At 36.9% G+C, this 21,276-nt stretch overlaps 3 protein-coding genes across 3 annotated transcripts; 2 read left to right on the top strand and 1 right to left on the bottom strand.

Moving 5' to 3' along the window:
- Positions 1 to 1,765: 1,765 nt before the first annotated feature.
- On the top strand, positions 1,766 to 4,532 carry LOC149088646 (chymotrypsin inhibitor Ani s 6-like). Its single transcript, XM_089253063.1, has 2 exons — positions 1,766 to 1,913; positions 4,255 to 4,532. Exons 1-2 carry the CDS (start codon positions 1,826 to 1,828, stop codon positions 4,419 to 4,421), a joined length of 255 nt encoding a protein of 84 aa, XP_089109189.1. The 5' UTR covers positions 1,766 to 1,825; the 3' UTR covers positions 4,422 to 4,532.
- Positions 4,533 to 9,071: 4,539 nt separating this feature from the next.
- Positions 9,072 to 13,431, top strand: LOC149088645 (zonadhesin-like). The gene is made up of 2 exons (XM_089253061.1): positions 9,072 to 9,221; positions 13,110 to 13,431. Exons 1-2 carry the CDS (start codon positions 9,140 to 9,142, stop codon positions 13,319 to 13,321), a joined length of 294 nt encoding a protein of 97 aa, XP_089109187.1. The 5' UTR covers positions 9,072 to 9,139; the 3' UTR covers positions 13,322 to 13,431.
- Positions 13,432 to 16,544: 3,113 nt separating this feature from the next.
- LOC149088644 (chymotrypsin inhibitor-like) lies at positions 16,545 to 19,598 on the bottom strand. Its single transcript, XM_089253058.1, has 2 exons — positions 19,468 to 19,598; positions 16,545 to 16,949 (listed from the first exon to the last, which is right to left on the bottom strand). Exons 1-2 carry the CDS (start codon positions 19,547 to 19,549, stop codon positions 16,780 to 16,782), a joined length of 252 nt encoding a protein of 83 aa, XP_089109184.1. The 5' UTR covers positions 19,550 to 19,598; the 3' UTR covers positions 16,545 to 16,779.
- Positions 19,599 to 21,276: the final 1,678 nt, after the last annotated feature.

Here is a 21,276-nt window from a genome sequence, read left to right as displayed (position 1 = left end):
TACATGAAGTATGATCACTTTATTAATTCAGTGATATCTTCATATAAATCAGCGTATCTTTACTAGGCTGAATTCAATTATCATTATAAAATGTCCGAAACAATCCTACGGGCCAACAACTCACAGCCTGAATAGAATGACCATATGACCCGTATTTTAAGGGACGTATATAGTAATAATTATGGCTATATATTCATCCTACATATGTGTCACGTTCAACGTTTCTTTCGTGAACTACATTGCAATTCGCTGTGATTTTCAATGTATTTTTTTTTCTTTTTCCCCATTAGTGCGTTTTCAGCAGATCCATCAATAATTATTGATTTTTTCCGACATGAGACAACTTTTTGTTGCATTTGCAATGCATAATGGCCGGTAAAAGTGATAAATTTTAAATTTATCAAATTTAGTAAAATGCTCGGCGATTGTGCATAACAACCGGTTTATTATTCATAATAACCAGATTTATCATATTTACCGCGTAACAGCTGCATTGCGAAAAGAGCGGCACGTGTCAAACCCGAAGACAACTGAAGAAAAAAAATGTAGCAATATTATAGCTTAAAAGTTTCAGCTTGGTATTAACCTCTTTACGATCAAGGACGTAATATTACGTCCAAGCACCAGTGGAATTAGTTCAAGCAAGTTCTCTGTATTTTCTTTCCCTCTTTCTTCAATATCACGAAGCCTTATAGCAACCCTATTATCTACGGAAAATTTCCTCTCCCCACACACATATAGTGCATCATACATGTAAGAGTGAAAGAGAACACGTGAGGTTGATGGTGAAAAGAGGACTCCAACAAAAAGAAACTCTCTTATAACTACCTCTCTTACCTATCATACTTTTTTCTTTCATACCTTTTTTCCTTCTCCCCTTCCTCGTTTTTCTAACGTGCAGTTAGGTCAGCACAAGGTTACCAGATTTATCGCCGATCCGTTAAATAGAGATAATCCAAATTTCTTACCACACAATTGTACGTGAAGCGGTTAATATTGAAAATGTAAAAAAAAAATGTAATACTGTATCAATTTTTTGCCATTACTGTACATAAAAAAGTTACTGCAATAAAATTGTAAAACAAATAATTTTCATTGTTTTGTTTCAAAATGTTTTTCTCACAGTTCATTTTGGTTGATTTTTGAACATGGCTATAAATACGTCCAACACAGGCAGTACCATAAAAAGGTGCATTGATTGATTTCAATCCATGCGCGGAGATACGGGGGGGGGGGGCATGTCCCCCCCCTCCCCTCCCAACGTCAAAGGTGGAGTCGACAGATCTAATGTATATGCGTATATATGAACTGATATCATCATCATCGTGCCCCCCACCTCCAGACTTCCAAGTCTATCTCCGCCTATGTTTCAGTCTCAAAAAGGTGTTTACTTTATATATTTATTCAATGGATCACGAGGAAAATTTATAACGCAGTCCCAACTTCCACTTATAGTTCAACGCATTCAAATAGGGCATAAAAATGTTTTATGCCCTATTTGTGATGCGAAAAAGACTCGTTTTATTATAGAAAGTATTTTTCCTATTAAACCTATGGTGACGCCTGTTGCGACATTGATACTTAAACAGCTGTCATTTTATGGGTACTACGATGATATTTCAGTGAGAAAAATGTTCACATGTGAATCAGCGAATTTGCTGTTAACTACAGGAAATTGGTTCGTTGTGTTTCCGGGTGGGGGGGGGGGGTTACGCCATTCAAATTACCATGTATATAATACAGGATGGGCTTGGAAACTCTTACATTTTCGACTTCTTGTTATTCTGCATCAATTCTGTAGAGAGGAAAGATTATTTTCAACAAGATGACTCGACAGAGGATACTCGTTGTCATCATGACCTGTTATTTTCTATGTGTTTTGTACATTGCCGCAGAAACTGAATATCCTATACGTAAGTAGATGAATCTTGCAAATTTTCAACGTAAAAAAAAAAGATGTTAATCAAATTTTATGAATCGCAAAAATTACCATTAATACATAGATTTTATTTTTTATAATGCTCATTACTGAACATTGTATTGATTCCCTATTTAAATATCTTTCACAGATATTTAAATATTATACACGTTTGTTTCAAAAAATTAGAACGTCCCAAAATTTCACGAGCGCACTTTAGAAATGCTCAAGTTAGAAACAAGGAATTTACAGTATGGGTGTAATTTGTATTTCCATCTTCTAAGAGGTTCTTCTTGAGCATATCGGTGGAAAAAAGAAATTTTGCATAAAGTCGATTGAATGCGTCCTAAAATGCAAAATTACTTTTTCCTTGATATATGATGATTTTTGTGGTAACTGATTATTGTCCTTGATGTTGATCCTATCAAAAGATTGTGGTGCCGTGCTAATAATAAAAAAGCTGATTATTTTCAAACCAGTTGCTATCGGCTCTTCAACAGTGACGATGAGATTAATGCTTTAGGTACATTCCGGATCTGTGTCGGAGATGTATCAATTCAATGTCTTGGTGCATAAAATCCATGTTCAAGACAGACCAAAGATGGGACTTGATGCAATGTATTTGCACGATATCAGCACACGTTTTCTTATGCTGCCTAAGCAAATACACAAGCGATTTTGCATTTGCAGAAATGTCCCGTTTTTCTACGCATGATCCACAGATTGAACGTTTACATACATAAGGGGTCTTCAACGCATAGCCCGAGACCACATTTGGCCCTCGGAGCTTTTTGTCGTGGCCCGCCGATCATTTTCAGAAAATGGTTGAAATGGTTGAAAACATTGAAAATATATTAATTATAGAATTAATATGTAGAAAGTAATAATTTCGAAATCGGTAAGAGAAATAATTCTAGAATGATTGAAAGAAATAATCCCGGAACAAATTGAAAGTTCAGAATTACTGAAAGAAATAATTTTAGAATTAGTGAAAAAATATCTTATATGTGAGAAACTAATATCACTCCAATGATAGAAATAATTTCGTAATTTCTGATAGAAATTATTATTTTCTCCACAATTTATAGAAGAATAATCGCATAATTATTGAAGAAATGATTTCAGAATGTATTGAGAAGGAAAATAATTTTTTTCAGAATTACCGAAATAAATGTAATAAAGAATCGTTTGAAGAAATCATTTAAAGTGATTCCAGATTAAAATTAATCTTAGCATTAATTAATTTAATGAATAATTAATCAAAACCTTTTTCAGAATTAGTGAAAAAATCATTTCTGAAATGATCAAAATTTATAATTAACAAAAGAGATATTTTCAGAATGAATAAAGGCCTTCAATTATTTTTGTGCCCTATTTAACTCGGGGGACCAATTGGCCCCCCGATTTCTTGATTTGGTGGTCCGCGGCTTTTTTTGGGAAGTTTCAATTTGGCCCCTGCTGAGTATAAAAGGTTGAAGATTATTCGATAAAGTTGATGTAAATTTGCATGAAAATATTCATGCAATAATCCATTTCTCTTCAAATCTTCTAATTTTTTGAAACAAAGACGGAAAGTAATTCGGCATTTTAGGACGCATTTTTGCAACCGATATACTCGAGAAGACCCTCTTAGAGAAGATGGAAATGCAAATTGCAGCCATAATGTAAATTCCGCGTTTCTAACTTGAGCATTTCATGAACTGCGCTCGTAAATTTCCGGGATGTTCTAATTTTTCGAAACAAACGTGTAGTCTTGAAACCGAGTACGCAAGTGGTGGTTCCCAAATAGTGTACCGTTGGATCGGACAGGATGGCTGTGGGATATTTATTATTCTAATATTATTTTCAAGGGTGCCACCGAAATACGGGGGAGGGGGGCCCAACCAGCGTCAAAAGTGGAGTGGGCAGATCTAATGTATATGTGTATATATGAATTGACATCATCATCATCATCGTGCCCCCAGCAATAATGACCTTGCCCCCCCCCCCCCCCCCAAGACTTCCAAGTCTATCTTTGCCTATGTATACCAGGGAATCTTAACTTTCTGTATCTCACGACTCTGTAGCAATGGGGTGATTACATGGCCCCATTTCAAAGTAATATCCAGTGTATGCCAATATAAATACAACGAGTCAATGCTCTATCATTCAATCCAACAGAGCCTCTGAAATTTTTCAAATTATTTCTGATTTAGAAGCTCTGCATTAGACAGAGCATATTCGTCTTGCTGTGCTGCGTATAGCAGAAACCGTTGTTTCTAAAATTTAATCGTTGTCCTGGAACAGTTTGTGCATAATTTTAATGAATACATATGATTTTGATTTTTCGCACTTAGAGCCACCGTGTCCCGATAACAGCAGTGAGGACAACTGTACATCTTCGTGTCCTGAAACATGCATTGGCAAACCAGAAGCCTGTACGGCGGATTGTAAATTCGGATGCGCCTGCGATGATGGTTACGTGTGGAAAGAAGACAAATGCGTCGAGAAAGATAATTGTTGATTTTTAATCGTGAAGTATCCAATCAGAAATATTAATCTGAAAGGAAACATATCTTTTTAGATATTTCTGTATTTTTTTAAGTGAAAAAAAAATAAAATAAATAGAATGAAAAAAAATTGTTGCACTTTTGAAATTTACGTATGGGTTCATTTTCTTAGTTTTACATGCATATGTACAGATTGTCCAGCAATCGACAGACGGTTTTCAAAATGGGAATAGCAAGAAAACTGTGACAGATATTAATGCCATTCTTGTGGAATATAAACGTGCGAAGTCAGGAGTTTCAGCTAATATGTCATTCATGTTGTATAGTTATTAAAATAAAAAAATAACTTCTTATATGGACGTCCTATGACCAAAAACCCAATTAGAAAGTTGTCGCCAGTCCCTCACGATGTCAATAAAACATTTCCACGGTTCTAAGTGCAATATTCACTGAGATATTTGAATTGAAATGCGGAGGAAATTTGGGAAAGAACAGCAGAAACTAACGGACAAGCTTCTTTTGCTACTTTTCTCCGATTTTTCAATTCCGATATCTTTGCGAATATTGCACATAGAAACGTGGAAATTTTTTTTTTTTGGCATCACGAGAGACATGGATACAACCTTCTAATTGGGTTTTTGGGCACAGGGTGTCCATATTAGAAGTTATTATTTTTTATTTTTATAACTGCCATAACCCCTTGGACCATGAATGAAGTAACTGAAATTTCTGACTTCCCAAATTTATATTATGCAAAAATGACTTATTAAATTTTTAAAACCGTCAGTCGATTGTCGGGCACTATGTATGTACATATGACTAAAAAAAAAAAAAAATCTACGAAGAAGTTTTACCGAATATTTTGCCTATAATATTGATTCACTTAATTCACTCACATTATTGATTGACTTGAGTGGGTTGGTGCACGTTCTTTTCTTCCCATGCTTTCCTATGGGAAAAATCTCCTTTCTTTAAGAAACATTGAAAAAAATATTCTTAAATGCTATGGATAGTTTTATACAATTTAACGAGAGCATTTAAGATTTTAATTGTTGGTTACATTTTCTTCGAATTTTAACTTCAACAACATGCGACTTTTTCAAAAATAACCAAAATTTACCCATATTTTGCGACATAGAAATTCCTTTAAAGCATTTTAATAAGAAATCCACTCACTGAAAGTGTGTTACATCTTAGGCCGGTATTACACTGTAAAAGTTTGTTAAAAGTCCTTTTATAAAACTTGAAAAATGCAGCCAATAAGGTCAACGGTTGCATTTTCTAGAATGTAACCAATAACATTATTATTGGTTAGATTTTTCAAGTTTTATAAAAGTGATTTTATCAATCTTTTACAGTGTAATACCGGTCTTAGCGTTGAGAGACACACGCAAAGTTTCAAGACATTTGGACGATTGGTGTTTGAAAAAATGTTTCTTATCTGACAAAAAACTCAGTTTTGGGAAAAGGGCATTCCAATAGAAAATCTTAGCATATATAATGCCTGCCAGCAGTTTATATAAAAAAATATGTTAAAAATGCTTTCAGTAAAGGTTGATGCAGAAAATTTTATAGTAATTGAAAATTAAAAAATTTAAAAAAAATGTGTTTTTTCAGAAAATTTGCGTACTTCAACTTCGTCACATGTAATTTTAGAGAACAATAGCTTTATAGAAATTCAATAAAATCACCAAAACCATGTATAAGGTTTTTGCTAGGATGACGAACTTTTCCGTATTTCCTGGGAACTACATCGACTAATTTTTTGGATGCTCTTAGCTCCCAAATGAATCTGAAAATATATTTATATCCGTAATTGCCAATAATTAAAAATGTATTTCGTCGAACCAAATACAATTCAGAACTGATATTGCAGCAGTATTTATTGTGCAAATGACTGTTTTCGTCCCGTGTATCGGAGTTTATTTAAACTTTGTTTTTTTCGGTGCACACTGAACCACATTTCCTTCTCGTGGTCCAGTCTTATTTAGGGCCCTTAGGGACCGTTCAAGTATTACGTAAGCAAATTTTTAGCCATTTTTGCCTCTGAATCCCACCTCATATTTTCATAAAGGGTGGTTGCTGACGTACGCATTATCAAAACCCCCCTCCCCCCTCGTCATCAAAAGGCAGCAAATCGGAAACCCCCCCTCTTCCCCCCCTCCCCCATCGATAACGGCGTAATACTTGAACGGACCCTTATTCACAAACGAGACCCTACTTTTTTGAGTAAATGTCTCGATATCATGAACAAAAATTTTATATGTAATGCCGGGATAAAGTTTAGTTAGCTTACTTCTTCAGGAAATTCTACACAGAGCCATCTCAATATCAAGAGCCACTGATAATTGTGATATTGTGGGCTTCCTACGAAGCTTGAAGTAACATTATTTGGTTTCATTTCATACCGCACACCGCCCATACTCTATCGACAGTTGTCAATTTTGGCCATTGGCCTGGATGAGGGGCTGCGTGGGTGGGTGCTTTTCAGCCAAGTTTTCACGTTGCTGACCAGCTACTATATTCCCGAGTTGCAGGCCAAAAGGACTTACTGTTGTGGGCTTTCAGTTGAACCCTCTGCGCTCGTTTGAGCTAATCAGTCACGTCTCGACGTACGTTGCCGACCGGCCCAGGTGCATGCCGAAGTAGTAGTTTGTTAATTTGTTTCATTTCCTAGTCGCGAAAAGCATAGCACCAAGATCTCATCATATAGAAACCCCTGGGCCAAACCCGGATAGTCCTGAAGTTTCTGTATCAAAAGAATCCATTGATAGTACCAATCAGGTCCGTAACTGCCCCGGGTGACAAAATTTAGGGGCGGTAGTTTTAGGTGGGAACAAAGAACACCATCACAAAATTGTAGAATTTTAGAGCTGTGGGGGTGACAAAATAATGTTTGCCATGGTTTGCAAAAATCCTAGTTACGGCCTTAGTTCCAATAGTCTAGGAATTGGAGCGAAAGTTTCGTGAAACCCTCTCTTTTATCATAAATTGCATCATTTACAAAAGGCGATTCTCCGTGCTACGTTTAAAACATCAAATTGTTCAAATTGCTGAAATCTGTGTGACCATCCTATTGAAGGAGGAAAATTTTCACAGTTTTCAAAATCTTTCTTTCCCAGTTTTCTGTGCTTTTTGCTAAATCATTTTTGGCTGTTTCAGCATAAAACCACTGCAATATACAAATTAGTGGGGACACACTACCAAAATTAGATTTTCTTCTCCGTTTTCTGATCAAGCTTTCGTTCTTTCGACTAGCTTTTTGAATTTCATCGGCATTTTTCATATTCTTGACATCCGAACTTGAGAAATTCTATACTCTTTGGCAATTTCAGTTTTTTTAATTGCAACAAAAACATTTAATTTTTTGCAAAAACTAAGATAATTTATTTCCGCTTTCACTTTTAATAATTTCAACACATTGCATGATGCCATGGCATTTATGCCGATTTTTAAGAATGTATACTTTTATTAAGAAAGTAAGCGCTCTCTATCGGCTCCACACAAAGCATGTATAAAATAAAATACAGTGGAACTTTTTCGTTAACAAGCGATTCGGTTAACGAGCAATTCGCATATCGAGCAAAAAATTTAAACTCGGTTAACGAGCGATGATTCACACTACGAGCAAAAAATGTTGGTCTTTATTCATTTTCACGTTATCACAACTGAGCTGATGGTTTTTTTTTGCTTGCGGTCACACACGTACTACTACTACTACTGAACCACGTATGCACCTCATCGATATTCCTATGCGGAACATCTAACGAATTGGTACATGTTGGAATGTGCGTGTACGTATTGGGAACCTAACACATGTACTGTGGAATACCCCTTACAGTCTCGATCAGCGCAACAACCCCCCAGAAAAGAGAACCCCCCCCCCCCGCGACATTGTCACAGCTCTTCAAGAAAGAAACGTTGAATATGAAGGAAATCCGAGATGAATATGTAAATTTATTTTCATAAAAATTCGAAAAAAAACGGGACATTTTTATAAAGATGGTTGGCACGGCCAACGTAAGGGAAGAAAATGAGAAAATGACCAGTTATAAATACTGTTAATGTGGTCACCTAACATGGGGACTGAAAAATCATATCCCCAAAGGGCGGCTAGATATCAGCTAACAGGAATCGAAACAGAAATTTTCCTTTTCTTACACAAGATTCCAAACTATGTCCACTGCGGGAAATGCCCGTTATGGGTAATTTCCTTGTTTTAAGAATAAGAGAAAATGTTCGTAAACCGTTAAGGCCCCCCCCCCCCCCGCGTCTAGTAAGGGTAACCCTGGTGGAGAAATGGATCACGCATGCATGGCTAACGCAAATAGTGCCTTCCCCTCGGTGATAAGACAGATTGGAAACGTGGCGTTATTAATCCACGTGCACATGAAATGACCATGATGTGTCAAAAATGATGAAATAATCAATCGTTCTATTTCTTCTTCATAGAAATATCACGAGAAATTGATGTATGGATTTCTAGGTATGACATTTTGGGATATCTATAGATTGTTAGGCGAGTCACATTCTTTGTTCAGCAATAGATGATGCGCGGGTTCAGAATTTCTTAATAGATTGCGTGATTGTACAGCCTGGACTATATTCTGTTCGAGCAGCTGAATCGTATAACTTTTTGCTGCTTACATATTATAATCGGGATGTGTAGGTATATATATATAGTATTCGATTATTCCTAATACTTCGAATTCGCAAGATCAGTACCGTCGAGATGAATTTCAAGATTATAGTTTTCGTTTCAATGCTTTGCTGCTTCTTCGGGAGTTCATACGCTCAATTCCGATACCCGATTCGTAAGTATATGTTAATTTTTTTTTAGATCATCTTACATAGGTAAATAAGATATCATAATAGCCATTTTGGTTTAACAATAGCTAAGAATTGTTTTTACGAGATGAATGAAGACCGTTACCGCTATAGGGATCATCCAGTCGGGTGGCTAACGAATACATATTTATTACATGCATTCAATTCGCAATGAGTCGAATTACGATAACTCGAACATCTGTTTAAGTAGAAGATTTCATTCAGCCCTAAAAACTTTTCCGCATTTTAGTGTTAAAATTTTCACTTACCTCGAAGTTTTCGGGAATGAGAGAATTTTAAAAAATCGCATTTAGCAATAGCATTTATGAATATTATTCATCATTTATGAGTATTATTCATCATTTATGAATATAATTTAGTACTTATGAATATTATTCATCATTTATGAATATAATTTAGTATTTATGGATATTATTTAGCTTTTATGAATATAAATTAGCATTTATGAGTATTATTTAGCTTTTATGAATATAAATTAGCATTTATGAATATAAATTAGCATTTATGAATATAAATTAGCATTTATGAATATAAATTAGCATTTATGAGTATTATTTAGCTTTTATGAATATAAATTAGCATTTATGAGTATTATTTAGCATTTATGAGTATTATTTAGCATTTATGAGTATTATTTAGCATTTATGAATATAATTTAGTATTTATGAATATAATTTAGTATTTATGAATATAATTTAGTATTTATGAATATAATTTAGTATTTATGAATATTATTCATCATTTATGAATATTATTCATCATTTATGAATATTATTCATCATTTATGAATATTATTTACCTTTTATGAATATAAATTAGCATTTATGAGTATTATTTAGCATTTATAAATATAATTTAGTATTTAACAGTAGAATTTGGGAAATTCATTTAGCGGATTTATTTGTCTACTTGCAAAAAATGTCCGACTTTTTCCTCACCAAAGGAGGATAAAAAAAAGGAGAGTCAAAGAGAGAGTCAAAAATCACTGTATTTTTGTACAGAAAATAATCACGTGTATGCATTTTATTTATAATTCGTTTCAATTATACGAGTACCATGTATACGTCCGTTTCCATACAAATGCAGTATGTACGTCTAGTTTATTTTTGAATACATATTATCATTCAATATGATTAAATTAGAATAACTTATCTTTTCGCGTTTCTTCATCTCCAATAGCTTGACATGTTTTGCTAATTCGATATTCGTAAGTAGAGAGCTGTTATTTTTCTTTTTCCCACTCTGACATCGGAATTTCCGATAAGTTTTTTGTCGGCCGCTGCAATTAAAAAAAAAATTAGTAATAGAATTTGGCGTTTCGCAATAGAATTTATTTATTTAGCAATATAATTTATTTAAGAATCTTAATTAATTTATTAATTAATCTTGAAGAATTATAACAAATATAGTTATGTTTTTATTTGGCCGGTGGCACCAGAAGTACTAGCGCAATAAGTGGAAGTACTAATGTGGTTGAGCTTTCGTAAAATCTCAAAAATATGCGCTTATTCTGAAAATTATCCATTTTTAAGCATTTACTGTACATACATTAACACTATGGAGGCCAAAATATGCAAATGCACATGTAAGTGTGTATTGGCATTTAATCTGCATTTACTCTATAATATAAAATCACAAACTCGAAAAGGGCCTGTTTCTATGCAACCGAAATTAGTGACGATTTTATGTTACGGAAGTGGGTGACGTTTTTGAGTGACGGAAATCTGTTACGTTTTTGTGTTACGGAAGTCGGTTACGATTTTGGGTCAAGTTTTCATTTAACTCTAGCATATATCGGGACCTATTTGACCCATCGGGACCATGTTATGTGCATGTACCGAGAGGCTCCCACATCCCACAGCAGGGCCCCTAGGCCGGAATTTAGATGGCGAGCCCTCAAAAACAGCTTTTCAGGGGCCCCCTCTGTGGTTAATTTATAGTGTGAAAAATCAAGAAGTGATAAGAATCGTTCCGGCCCCTCTCAGCCCTGTCCTTGGGGGGGGGGGGTCATGCCGAGAGATATGTATATGTATAATATACATATAACACCAGTGCTCCCAATACACAGGGTCGGGTACACGGAGGGGATTGCACGTATACCTTCATGGGGAAGTTAAACGTTTTCATTTCCAGGGGCCCTCGATAGATCTCATTGTTTTCTTGCTGCTTAACGTTGAAAAATTTGAGATAGCGGAAGCCCAAGATATATCCAGTCTGAAGGCCCCATAAAATGTGCGAATTTGGTCACGGGCAGTTGCGTGGGTCAGCCTGGACTTTATTCGTTGGTAAAACGAATACAAATGAAAATTTTTCATGGCACTCGCAGCGGGGGATGACCGACAAGCTTCCAAGTCGGGGGTCCCATGTTTACAGGTTTCATTTTGGGGGCCGTGGATGAATCTCATTCTTTTCTGTTGTAGAATTTGCAGCAGCGGAAGCCCGAGATAAAGCCAGTCTGGGGCCCCACTAAAAGAATGCGAATTGGTGTCCCGGGTGACTGGTTGGGGCCCCTGGATTTTATTCGTTGGTAAAATGAATACAAATGAAACTTTTTCACGGCAGACGCAGCTGGGGATGAGCGTGAAGCTTCCAAGTCGGGCCCCCCATATTTCCAGGTTTCATTTTGGAGGCCCTGGATGAATTTCATTCTATTCTGTTGTAGAATTTGCAACAGCGGAAGTAAAGTATGCGGATTGGTGTCCCGGGTAATTGGTTGGGGGCCCTGGATTTTATTCATTGGTAAAACGAATACAAATGAAAATTTTTCATGGCAGTCGCAGCGGGGGATGAACGACAAGCTTCCAAGTCGGGGGCCCCATATCTACAAGTTTGATTTTGAGGGCCCTGGATGAATCTCATTCTTTTTTGTTGTTTACCATTGTAGAATTTGCAACAGCGGAAGACCGTGATAAATCTAGTCTGGATTCCCCGCTAAAAATCTGTGTATTGTGTCCCCGCTACTGGATGTGGGGCCCTGGATTTTATTCGTTGTAATATTGATAAAAATGAAAAATTTTCGTGGTTCCTGACAGGGTGGTGTCCGACAAGCTTCCAGGTTAGGGCCCCCATGGAAATGTTGACAGGTTCTAATTCGGCAACACATCGGTAGCCCGAGATGTATCCAGTCTGGGGCCCCACTAAAATTCAGCGAATTGAATCTGGGGAACCCCCATGGGGAAGTTATCTGGGGGTACTTGATGAACCTCATTCGTTTTTTGTTGCTTTATTATTGTAAAATTCGCTTCTTCAGTAAGCTGGTGCTTTCACACGTCCCTTTCCATAGCACGCTGATGAAGTGGGACGAAATAAACAAGATATGTTGTGAAGAGAAAAGGGGAGGGGGTTTGGCTGCCAAAGTGGCTGGAGGGGGGGGGGGGCAGAGCCAGCACCTGCTAGGGATAGAAGACTTCTGCACTGTTTGCCATAAACGTCATTCAGACTACCTAGCAAGTTTGCACATTTTGAAACACGGCATCCTATTTCGTTTCTTCTTATTTTGGCGTAGAATCTTCCTGATTGGCTCACAAATACCGCATAGTGATTGGATGTGGGCCATAGAAATCGCCAATTCTGAGCCCGAGATCATTTCTTTTCCTCACAACGATGATATCGGCACGAGCAGGGAAATTTTTTTCCCTGAATATTCTGAGGGAAAATGGACTACTTACTGACGTCACAAGCAGACTGCGGAGGCCTTCTATCTCTAGGAGGTGCTGGCAGGGCCCCCCCCCCAGTATTATAATAATAACAATATCTGAGTCATTTCTTTCTGTGAGTTGGGTCAATTCGTATTTATTAATGATATTATTTTATTACTGTTGTTTATGTTAATTTTTATATTTTTTTACTTCCAGAGAAAGTGAACGGCAAATGTCCAGCTAACAGCTATTATACTGAATACGCACAAGTCTGTCCCCAATTATGCGGTAATCCTGATGGACCCAGGTGTTATGCACTTGCGCCTGGCTGCGAATGTTACCCAGATTACCTCCCTAACGGGAATTTCTGCTTCCACAAAAGATACTGCTCCCCACAACAACCCCCAGGACATGCTAGACCTGGGTAATTTTGCTACTACAAAATTTCATTTGTCTGAAATTTCGATTGACACGAAATTATATAATACGAGAAGAGACAGAAATATGTAAAAATATGAAATAAAATAAATTTAATGCGTCACATAAATGATGTACAATTTTGACTCTTTTTCTTTTTTTGCTTTGAATGATTTTGTTGCTTTGTACTCGAATGGTTAATGCGCTAGAGTTTATCATGGACATGGGGTTTTGAATCTAATCACTAAATGATTATGTGAGGAAAATGATTATGTAGCTAGCTGACATTACTGGTAGTTTTACATGAGGATAAAAAAAAGTAGTTGCTTGAAAAATGAGTAGGTAATTAGATCAGTGATTGCTTCAATTTCGATCATCGACAAAAGCATTGAGATTTGTTCTTGGAAATTGATTTCTACTACCGTTGCTGCATGACTTGGTTTTCAATAATCATTTCTTTAATTACAAGGGAGAATAGCAGCATAACAAAGCAGATCATTATGAAACGCGGAGTATCACTCGACCCATCCCAAACAACGGGTACTTCTGATGGAATGAATATGATTTCGTCATTTAGAAACTGACAAAAATTTGCTATTGGTATAATTTTCATGTTTGAGAAGATGTAAATAAAAAGTTGAAATCAATGAATGGATATCCTACTGAAATTCTCTGGGTTTCGTATGTCTAAGCGAACTCCATATTTCAAAAATCGAGAATAAATTTCAATTTTTAAAATTATTGATGTGGCGGAAAACCCCCACTAAATTTCCGCATTTCCACAGTAAAATCGGCAACTTTAACACTGACTTGTATGGATATCATCCTTCGTCTAACCCTCAAAGTGATGCTGATACGACGTATGATTATGACGTCTATTCAAAAAGCCTCATTACAGATTAATAACCCGAAACTATAATACACACTCTGAAGCAGTGGTTCCAAAAGTTTTGAAGCGTGACCCCCTCTTTTCACAAGAATTTTATAGGCGACCTTTTTCCCCGTTTTTCCAACTTCTGTTGAAGTTTAATCGATAGATGGCACTGCACCGATACTATTCATAGGTACATGGTATAAATCTGCATTTTCGAATTTTCAAAAATCCGACATCCTGAGATACGGTACTGCTCGTGCTAGTTTATACAGCGGATATACATCACATGTTTCACAACTACTGAAAGTTTAATGATTGATAGGGCATCCTATTACTAAAATCAGCAATTTACTACATGACTTTTTCGAACCTGATAACTAAAATTATGCAGGGCTGAATGAATGAACGCCAGGACTTTGCCACTGAACTTATCCCGTTGCCGAGATCTCTTCCAGCCCAGCTTCGTAGCAGAGCCCGGAACACATTATTTTGAGTCAAAAAGAAAAAACAAATTTACAACATATTTTCCCCGGACAATTGGGTACCGTCGCGATTTACAAATTTTGTGGTGATTACAAACGAGATCGGGGTTGGGCATTGAAGAAAAGTTTCTGGGTTTCGTTAAGACAGGATGAATGAACGTATATTAGGATGGAGGTATATTTTAGAAGCAATTGGAGGGTGGCACATGCCATCTGATCTGTTATCTATTATCTGTTACACTTGCCATGTTATATACACAGGATACAAAAGAAACCACACCAACACGAAATGAGAATCTTATTGTGAAATATCTTAAATCTCGCTTATGAATGATGATGATCCCTCTATACAAGAGGGAAAGAAAAAAGAGAAACGAACCCCAATCAGCAGACGGAAGTGAAATCAAACATGTTTGTTCGACTTTCGCACCTCACACTGCGTGTCCTCTCTCCCTTCTTGAGTATGTGCAGTGTAGGACAGAACAATTCAATTTCTCTCTCCACTAGTCCCTATTATGCACTCCGGTATCTCGTGGTCACCTCACCATGTGTTCGGCCTCAGAGACAATGGTAAAGTTCCCCCACTTAAAATGATTATTTAAACTTTTCCCCGTTTTTAATCGCATATTACGCCTCAAACCTCAACTATTAATACACATCCACCACTACATACATAAGGTTTTTGTTGAATGAAACATTTGGGATTAATGGAGAATATGTTGCACAAAGTCAAGATTAAAATATATATATATATCTGAGAGCAGGTGCTGGCCTCCAAGTAGTGAAGTTGGCTTCTCGATACACACATTTACTTATCTTATGTTGTTCTCTGCTAAGTCTCCAGTAGCGAAAAGTAAAACTCTTAGGTACAGTATATATTAGGTTATGATATTTATGATATATTAAAAAAAAATATCCAAGCACCATTGATAATTGCAATTAAATATAATTTTCGTTTCATTTTTGATGTCTGATTTATTCGATGAGCATTATTAATATTGATCATTCAGTTTTTAATATACAAACTATACCAACGTTGTGAAATGACAATTCAATAGTTCCCCGCATAATTGGATATTGTGTGCTGGAATCGATGACATCCGATTAAGCATGTCCGACTGTACATGATTTCTGAAAATGACCGTGACCGTCAAATGCGTACCTGCTTTCACAGCTGTAAATATATAAATATTTAAATAACTGAAAAATATTCAGACTAGAAACGAGACAATGTTCAACAGACACAGACAGACATGGCCGCTGACCGCCCAGAGAGACCATCTTGGGATGGTTAGCGCTCTTTCCCAGTGATCCTCGTAAAAAAAATTATGAATTAATGGCAATTTTGTTTGGTCATATTCCTAAAATTTGATAAACAGCTTTTTTTTGTAAGGTTTCCAATTTAAAAAATCGCTCAAAAAAATATGCTCAGAAATCACCATGTACCAGTCTTGAGAGTGAAAATACAGGGTGTGACAAAACAGAAAAAATCTAAATTTTTATATGTACGTTGGTTGATGACGTAAGCAACCTTCAAACCCCCCTCTTCCTTGCCATCAAAAAAGTCAGCAAATCTGAAACCCCCTCCCCGATGCTGACGTAATATTTGAATGACCCCTTAGGAGAGACAGAACAAAAACTTTCTAATTGGGCTTTTCCAAACAGAATTCCATATAATTATAATAACAATTTTAGATTTTTTTATTTTCTGGCACACTCTATTTTCACTCTCAAAACATGCACGGGGTGATTTTTGAGCACATTTGGAGCATTTTTTAAATTGGAGGCATTCCTCTACGTCGAACATTTGATGGGAAAAGACCGCATCAGGACTTAAGAGACACCCGGTATAAAGTTTAAACACCTCCTTGAGACTGATATCAATGCATTTTTTATTGTATCGTGTTTTTGTAGACATTATTTATGCCAAAAATTCACCATAATAAAAATTTCAGGAACAAATTTTATGATTTTTTTTAAATTTTATCGTCGTAATACAAATCTTTTCCATGCAATGGAAAAAAATCTGTACAGTATATTTTTTGAATTTTTTTTCCGTTATAGTCCTTATACCGAGCTGAAACTTACATGATTATTACATTTTTTATTTTATTTAGCAGTCTTCGGGTCGGACACATGTCGCTCCTTTCGCAATGTAACCGTATTTGCACATGCATCCAGGTTTGCATGCTTGACAAGCGAACGTTCTATTTCGATTATCACATCTTGCAGGACATACACTTGCGCAAGAGCTCTCTTCACTGTTCGGAGGACATGGTGGCTCTGGAAATAGAAAGATGAAATGAAAAGTGTGCATTCATGCTTTCTGGGGTTGTGTGTTAATAAATAAATAAAAATATGTTGTGATTGGATATGAATACACGAAATGAATGGATTATGAATCGTTAGCCGAAACCAATTGTTTTTTACATATAAACAATACATTATCATTTACTAAACCCTGTAACCGATGCTACGAGGTTTGCTTCTATTTATAATACAAAAATTAACCTTTTGCGGTCTGAATAAGAAAGAAATGGAAATCCGTAATTTTAAAGTTTTTGCCCTGTCTCTCCTAAAGCTAAAAATAAAAAAACATCCACGTTTCTACGTGGATTTTTGAGCACAGTACGTCCATATAAAAAGATTTTTTTTGTCCATTTTGAACCCTTTTAAATATGAATGACGTATCTGAGATCCACACGTTATTTGCATATTTTTTCGAATTGGAAGTATATCTCTGCGATCAACGGTTCTCCAGTAATTTGCGGTTCCAGGAGTTAGCTATGCACCCTGACTAAAATTTGTGTGAACACGTGATGAAGCTCTTAAGTCAGTGTTTATTGCTGTAAAAAGGTTTGACAAAAATGGTTTCACACCTGAACAATGTTTTCGAGAAGGATTATTTAAGGTTTGTGTATTTGTTAAAGAACCGAATAGAACAGACTGACAACGATCAGGTTCTCCTTCGCTAACGCGATTTTAGCTCATTGCCCCGGAGGGTCGTGGTCATGCCGGAGAATATTCTGAAAAGCAAGGGGGAAAAATAATAATTGGGGTCCCTATCATGGGATCTAAATTATCCCTAATCATGTATGTGTGCTCAAATTAACAATGCACCTTCAAAATATACGCTCGCAATGTACATTCACTAACAAAAACGTCGAAATGTGTGTGCAATGCATAAATATAAACATATCACTTATACACGCACAGAAATGGGAAACACTGAACAAAGAAAAAAGAAACCATAGGCTCTAGCACATGGGACAAAGAGGAGTCCGAGGCCTGTTCATGTTCATTCACATACAATTTCAATGTTATGGGCATCTTTTTCTCAGCCACCTCGTTGGGCATTTTACCTGTTCTGGCGTTGTATTTGTATAAGAAATCACGCACGAGGTTTACAACGATATTTTTTACTACCATAATTTCGTCTATAGCGTTATTTTTTGAACCCCCCCCCCCTGCCCGCTACAACGACATTTTTTATATTTCACTCAGAACCATCTTCAACATATTTGCGAATTCCTCACCAGGGTTTGTTTTTTCGAGGGTGTTTACTAACATCGGAAATTTGCACTACCTCAAAAACCCGATGCGAAAGTTGTTGCCCTGTCTCTGCTGAGGCCACCAAAAGCATTCCACGTTTTCAAATGCGATATTTGCTGAGAAAGACGTAAAAATTGGGAAAGAATAGCATAAATTAGTGGTGAGGAAACCACGAACCGCGGGCCAGACGCGGCCTGCTCAGGAGTTTTATCCGGCACTCTAAAATCTATTTTAAAATCTGCGGCGGAAATTTTAAAATAGATTTTAGAGTGCCTAAAAAATTAGTTTTAGTGGGGGGGGGGGGGTTTGCTTATGCAAAATATAGGTGTGAGAATTGAAATAGAATTTGGGTAAGAAAAGGCATAAAGTAACGGATAACGCTTCTTCCAATTGTTTACGTAGTTCTTTCTCAACTTTTCACCGATTTTGAATTCAAACATTTCACCGAATATCACACTTAGAAACGGGGAAATTTGTTTGTTGGCCTCGGGAGAGACGGGTAACAACTTTCTAATTTTGTTTTGGAGGACAGGGTGTGTCCGTATAAAAAGTTAATTTTCATTTTATTTTGATATCCATGCAATCCCTCGCAGTATGAATGACTTATATGAGGTCCACACGTTATTTGGATACGTTCTCCAACTGGAAGTATGCCTCTAGGATAAACGGTTCGCCAGTAATTTGCGGTGCGTGCATTTACCTATGGACCTTGTATACAGGGAAGTAAGAAAAGTGCGTACGCAACATTTTACTGGCGAACCATTGATCCTTGAGGCATAATTCCAATTAGAAGAAATATTCAAATATATATAACGTGTAGACCTTATACATATATATATCTGCCCAAACTGTGCACAGCCAGATTCCCCGCTTGGACTACATAAAAAATGCCAAAAGAACTGTACATGCACGACCCATAGTTTTGGAGACAAATGCGAAGTATGACGTCATATCCGGTGCAAGGTAAAAAACTTTATTGGAAACATGAACACATCGCGGTATTTGCATATGCCCAAAATGTCCACCTCGCATATTGAGGCATGCACGCGGGGCTAACGAGAAAGAGTTCTCGTTCCAATTGGAGAGACTGTTCCAATTTGGTATATATGCTAAATTCAGCGACGATCGATCTAAAATTGTAGATTTGTATAGAGAACATACACACACAGACAGACAGAAAATCAATTTTATAGATAGATTTACCTATGACAAATGTTCCCAAAAATAAATAATTTAAGCATGTACTTACGAATCGGGTATTGCATTTGAGCGTATGAACTCCCAAAGAAGCAGCAAAGCATAGCGACCAAAACTATAATCTTGCTATTCATCTTGACGATATTTGATGTCGTGGATTGCGAATTCGAAGTATCAGGAATAATCGAGTGTTATATATATATATATATATATATATATATATATATATGTACTTACACACCGATCAGAATGTAAGACAAAGTAATACAATTCAGCTGCTCCAATGGAAAACAAGCCAGGGTGTACGTGAGCCCACGTAAGCTATTCCGAAATTCTGAACGTGTGCGCCATCAAATATTGCTGAACAAAGAATAGACTCACGCGTATGAATCTATAGATATCCCAAAATGCCGTATCATCAAGTTCTCGTGATATTTCAGAGATGAAAGAATTAAATGGAATAATTATCACTGTGAAAATGTTTTTTATTTTTTTACCAAAATGGAAGTAGACACTTTTTATGAATTTTTTGTCGCTGAACACGAAAATAACCCTTAAAATTCTCTCCTGACTCAGAGTTTTCAGAAATTTCACTGTTTACATCTAATATATACCGCTGCAGGACGTTATAATTACGATAAGTGAAAGAAAAAAATAAGGGAAAAGAAATAAAATATGTATAGGCATTGCCGCTCTGGATAAAGCTGCTATCGACGCGGTATAAAAAGGAAAGTTTTTTAACTGTTATTAATATATATATATTATATACTCTGCTCAAAACAATTAGGGGAGCAAGCAAAAAAGTGAAGAAAACCGTGCGAGACAGCCACGTATTGGCATACAATGGATAGTACACGCGTATAAATGCGCAATACAGAAAAAAGACGTAAAAAAATTTGGAATTAAGCTTTAATTCTTTGAAAATATGGAAAAAACATGAAAAAATGATTTAGGGCAACAATTTGGTTACATGTAAACGATAAAAAAAAGTACTGTTTAGACATGATGCATGAGTTTTAATAGGGCGTGTGGTCTCCTCGAACAGCTAAGACTGCTGCACACCTGTTTGTCATGGATGCGATTAGGTTATCGATCAGACTTTGGGGAATACTGTTCCACTCCTCAAGAAGTGCAATCTGCAAGTCTCGGACAGTAACAGGCGGCCTTGGTCGCGCAGCAATGCGTCGTCCGAGCATGTTTGGGACATGATTGGATTCAGTTCAGGAGAGCACGCTGACCATTCCATACGCTGTATTGTTTCAGCTTCAAGCATGTTCTCCACCAGACGAGCTCTATGCGGTCGGGCATTATCATCCTGGAAAACAAAGGAATCTCCAATGGCTCCAGCGTAAGGGATGACATGAGGTCGCAGTATCTCGTGTGCGGCCGTCAAAGTGCCATTCCGAATGATATGCAGGTCCGTACGTCCGCCTATGCTGATTCCACCCCATACCATCCAACCAGCTCGTCTGTATTGTGACCTTTGACGAACGAATGCGGGGTTATTTCGAGTGCCCCTGTCCCTCCATACCAGAACACGTCGGGTGTCGCACTCCAGACTGAATCGGGACTCGTCTGTAAACAGCACTTGGCTCCAATCATGTTGCTCCCAATCTCGATGTTCAGCAGCCCATCTTCTTCGGGCAGCACGGTGGCGGGGGGTCAACGGAATGCAGACCATTGTCCTACGTGCATAGAGCCCTCCCTCACGAAGCCGATTACGTACTGTTTGGCTGGACACTCTTCGTCCTGTTGCCAAGAGCAACCGTCTTTGCAGCTGCGTAACATTCTCTGTTCTGTTTCGACGGGTTGTTAACCGTATATACCGGTCATCAGTTGCTATAGTGGCGCGTGGCCGACC

Source organism: Pholcus phalangioides, unplaced genomic scaffold, assembly GCF_987345545.1.
Source record: "Pholcus phalangioides strain wild (caught in Gottingen) unplaced genomic scaffold, Ppha-v1.0 ptg000003l_1, whole genome shotgun sequence".
NCBI classification, from domain to species: domain Eukaryota; kingdom Metazoa; phylum Arthropoda; class Arachnida; order Araneae; family Pholcidae; genus Pholcus; species Pholcus phalangioides.
The sequence above is the reverse complement of the archived record's forward strand: the minus strand, read 5'-3'. Positions and strand labels throughout refer to the sequence as shown.

Excerpts from the sequence above, each read along its gene's own strand:
- LOC149088645 (XM_089253061.1), top strand. The coding sequence starts at position 9,140 with ATGAATTTCAAGATTATAGTTTTCGTTTCAATGCTTTGCTGCTTCTTC. Across the intron at positions 9,222-13,109 it reads TCAATTCCGATACCCGATTC|AGAAAGTGAACGGCAAATGT; the intron begins GTAAGTATATGT and ends TTTTACTTCCAG.
- LOC149088644 (XM_089253058.1), bottom strand. The coding sequence starts at position 19,549 with ATGAATAGCAAGATTATAGTTTTGGTCGCTATGCTTTGCTGCTTCTTT. Across the intron at positions 16,950-19,467 it reads TCAAATGCAATACCCGATTC|AGCCACCATGTCCTCCGAAC; the intron begins GTAAGTACATGC and ends TTCTATTTCCAG.
- LOC149088646 (XM_089253063.1), top strand. The coding sequence starts at position 1,826 with ATGACTCGACAGAGGATACTCGTTGTCATCATGACCTGTTATTTTCTA. Across the intron at positions 1,914-4,254 it reads AGAAACTGAATATCCTATAC|AGCCACCGTGTCCCGATAAC; the intron begins GTAAGTAGATGA and ends TTTCGCACTTAG.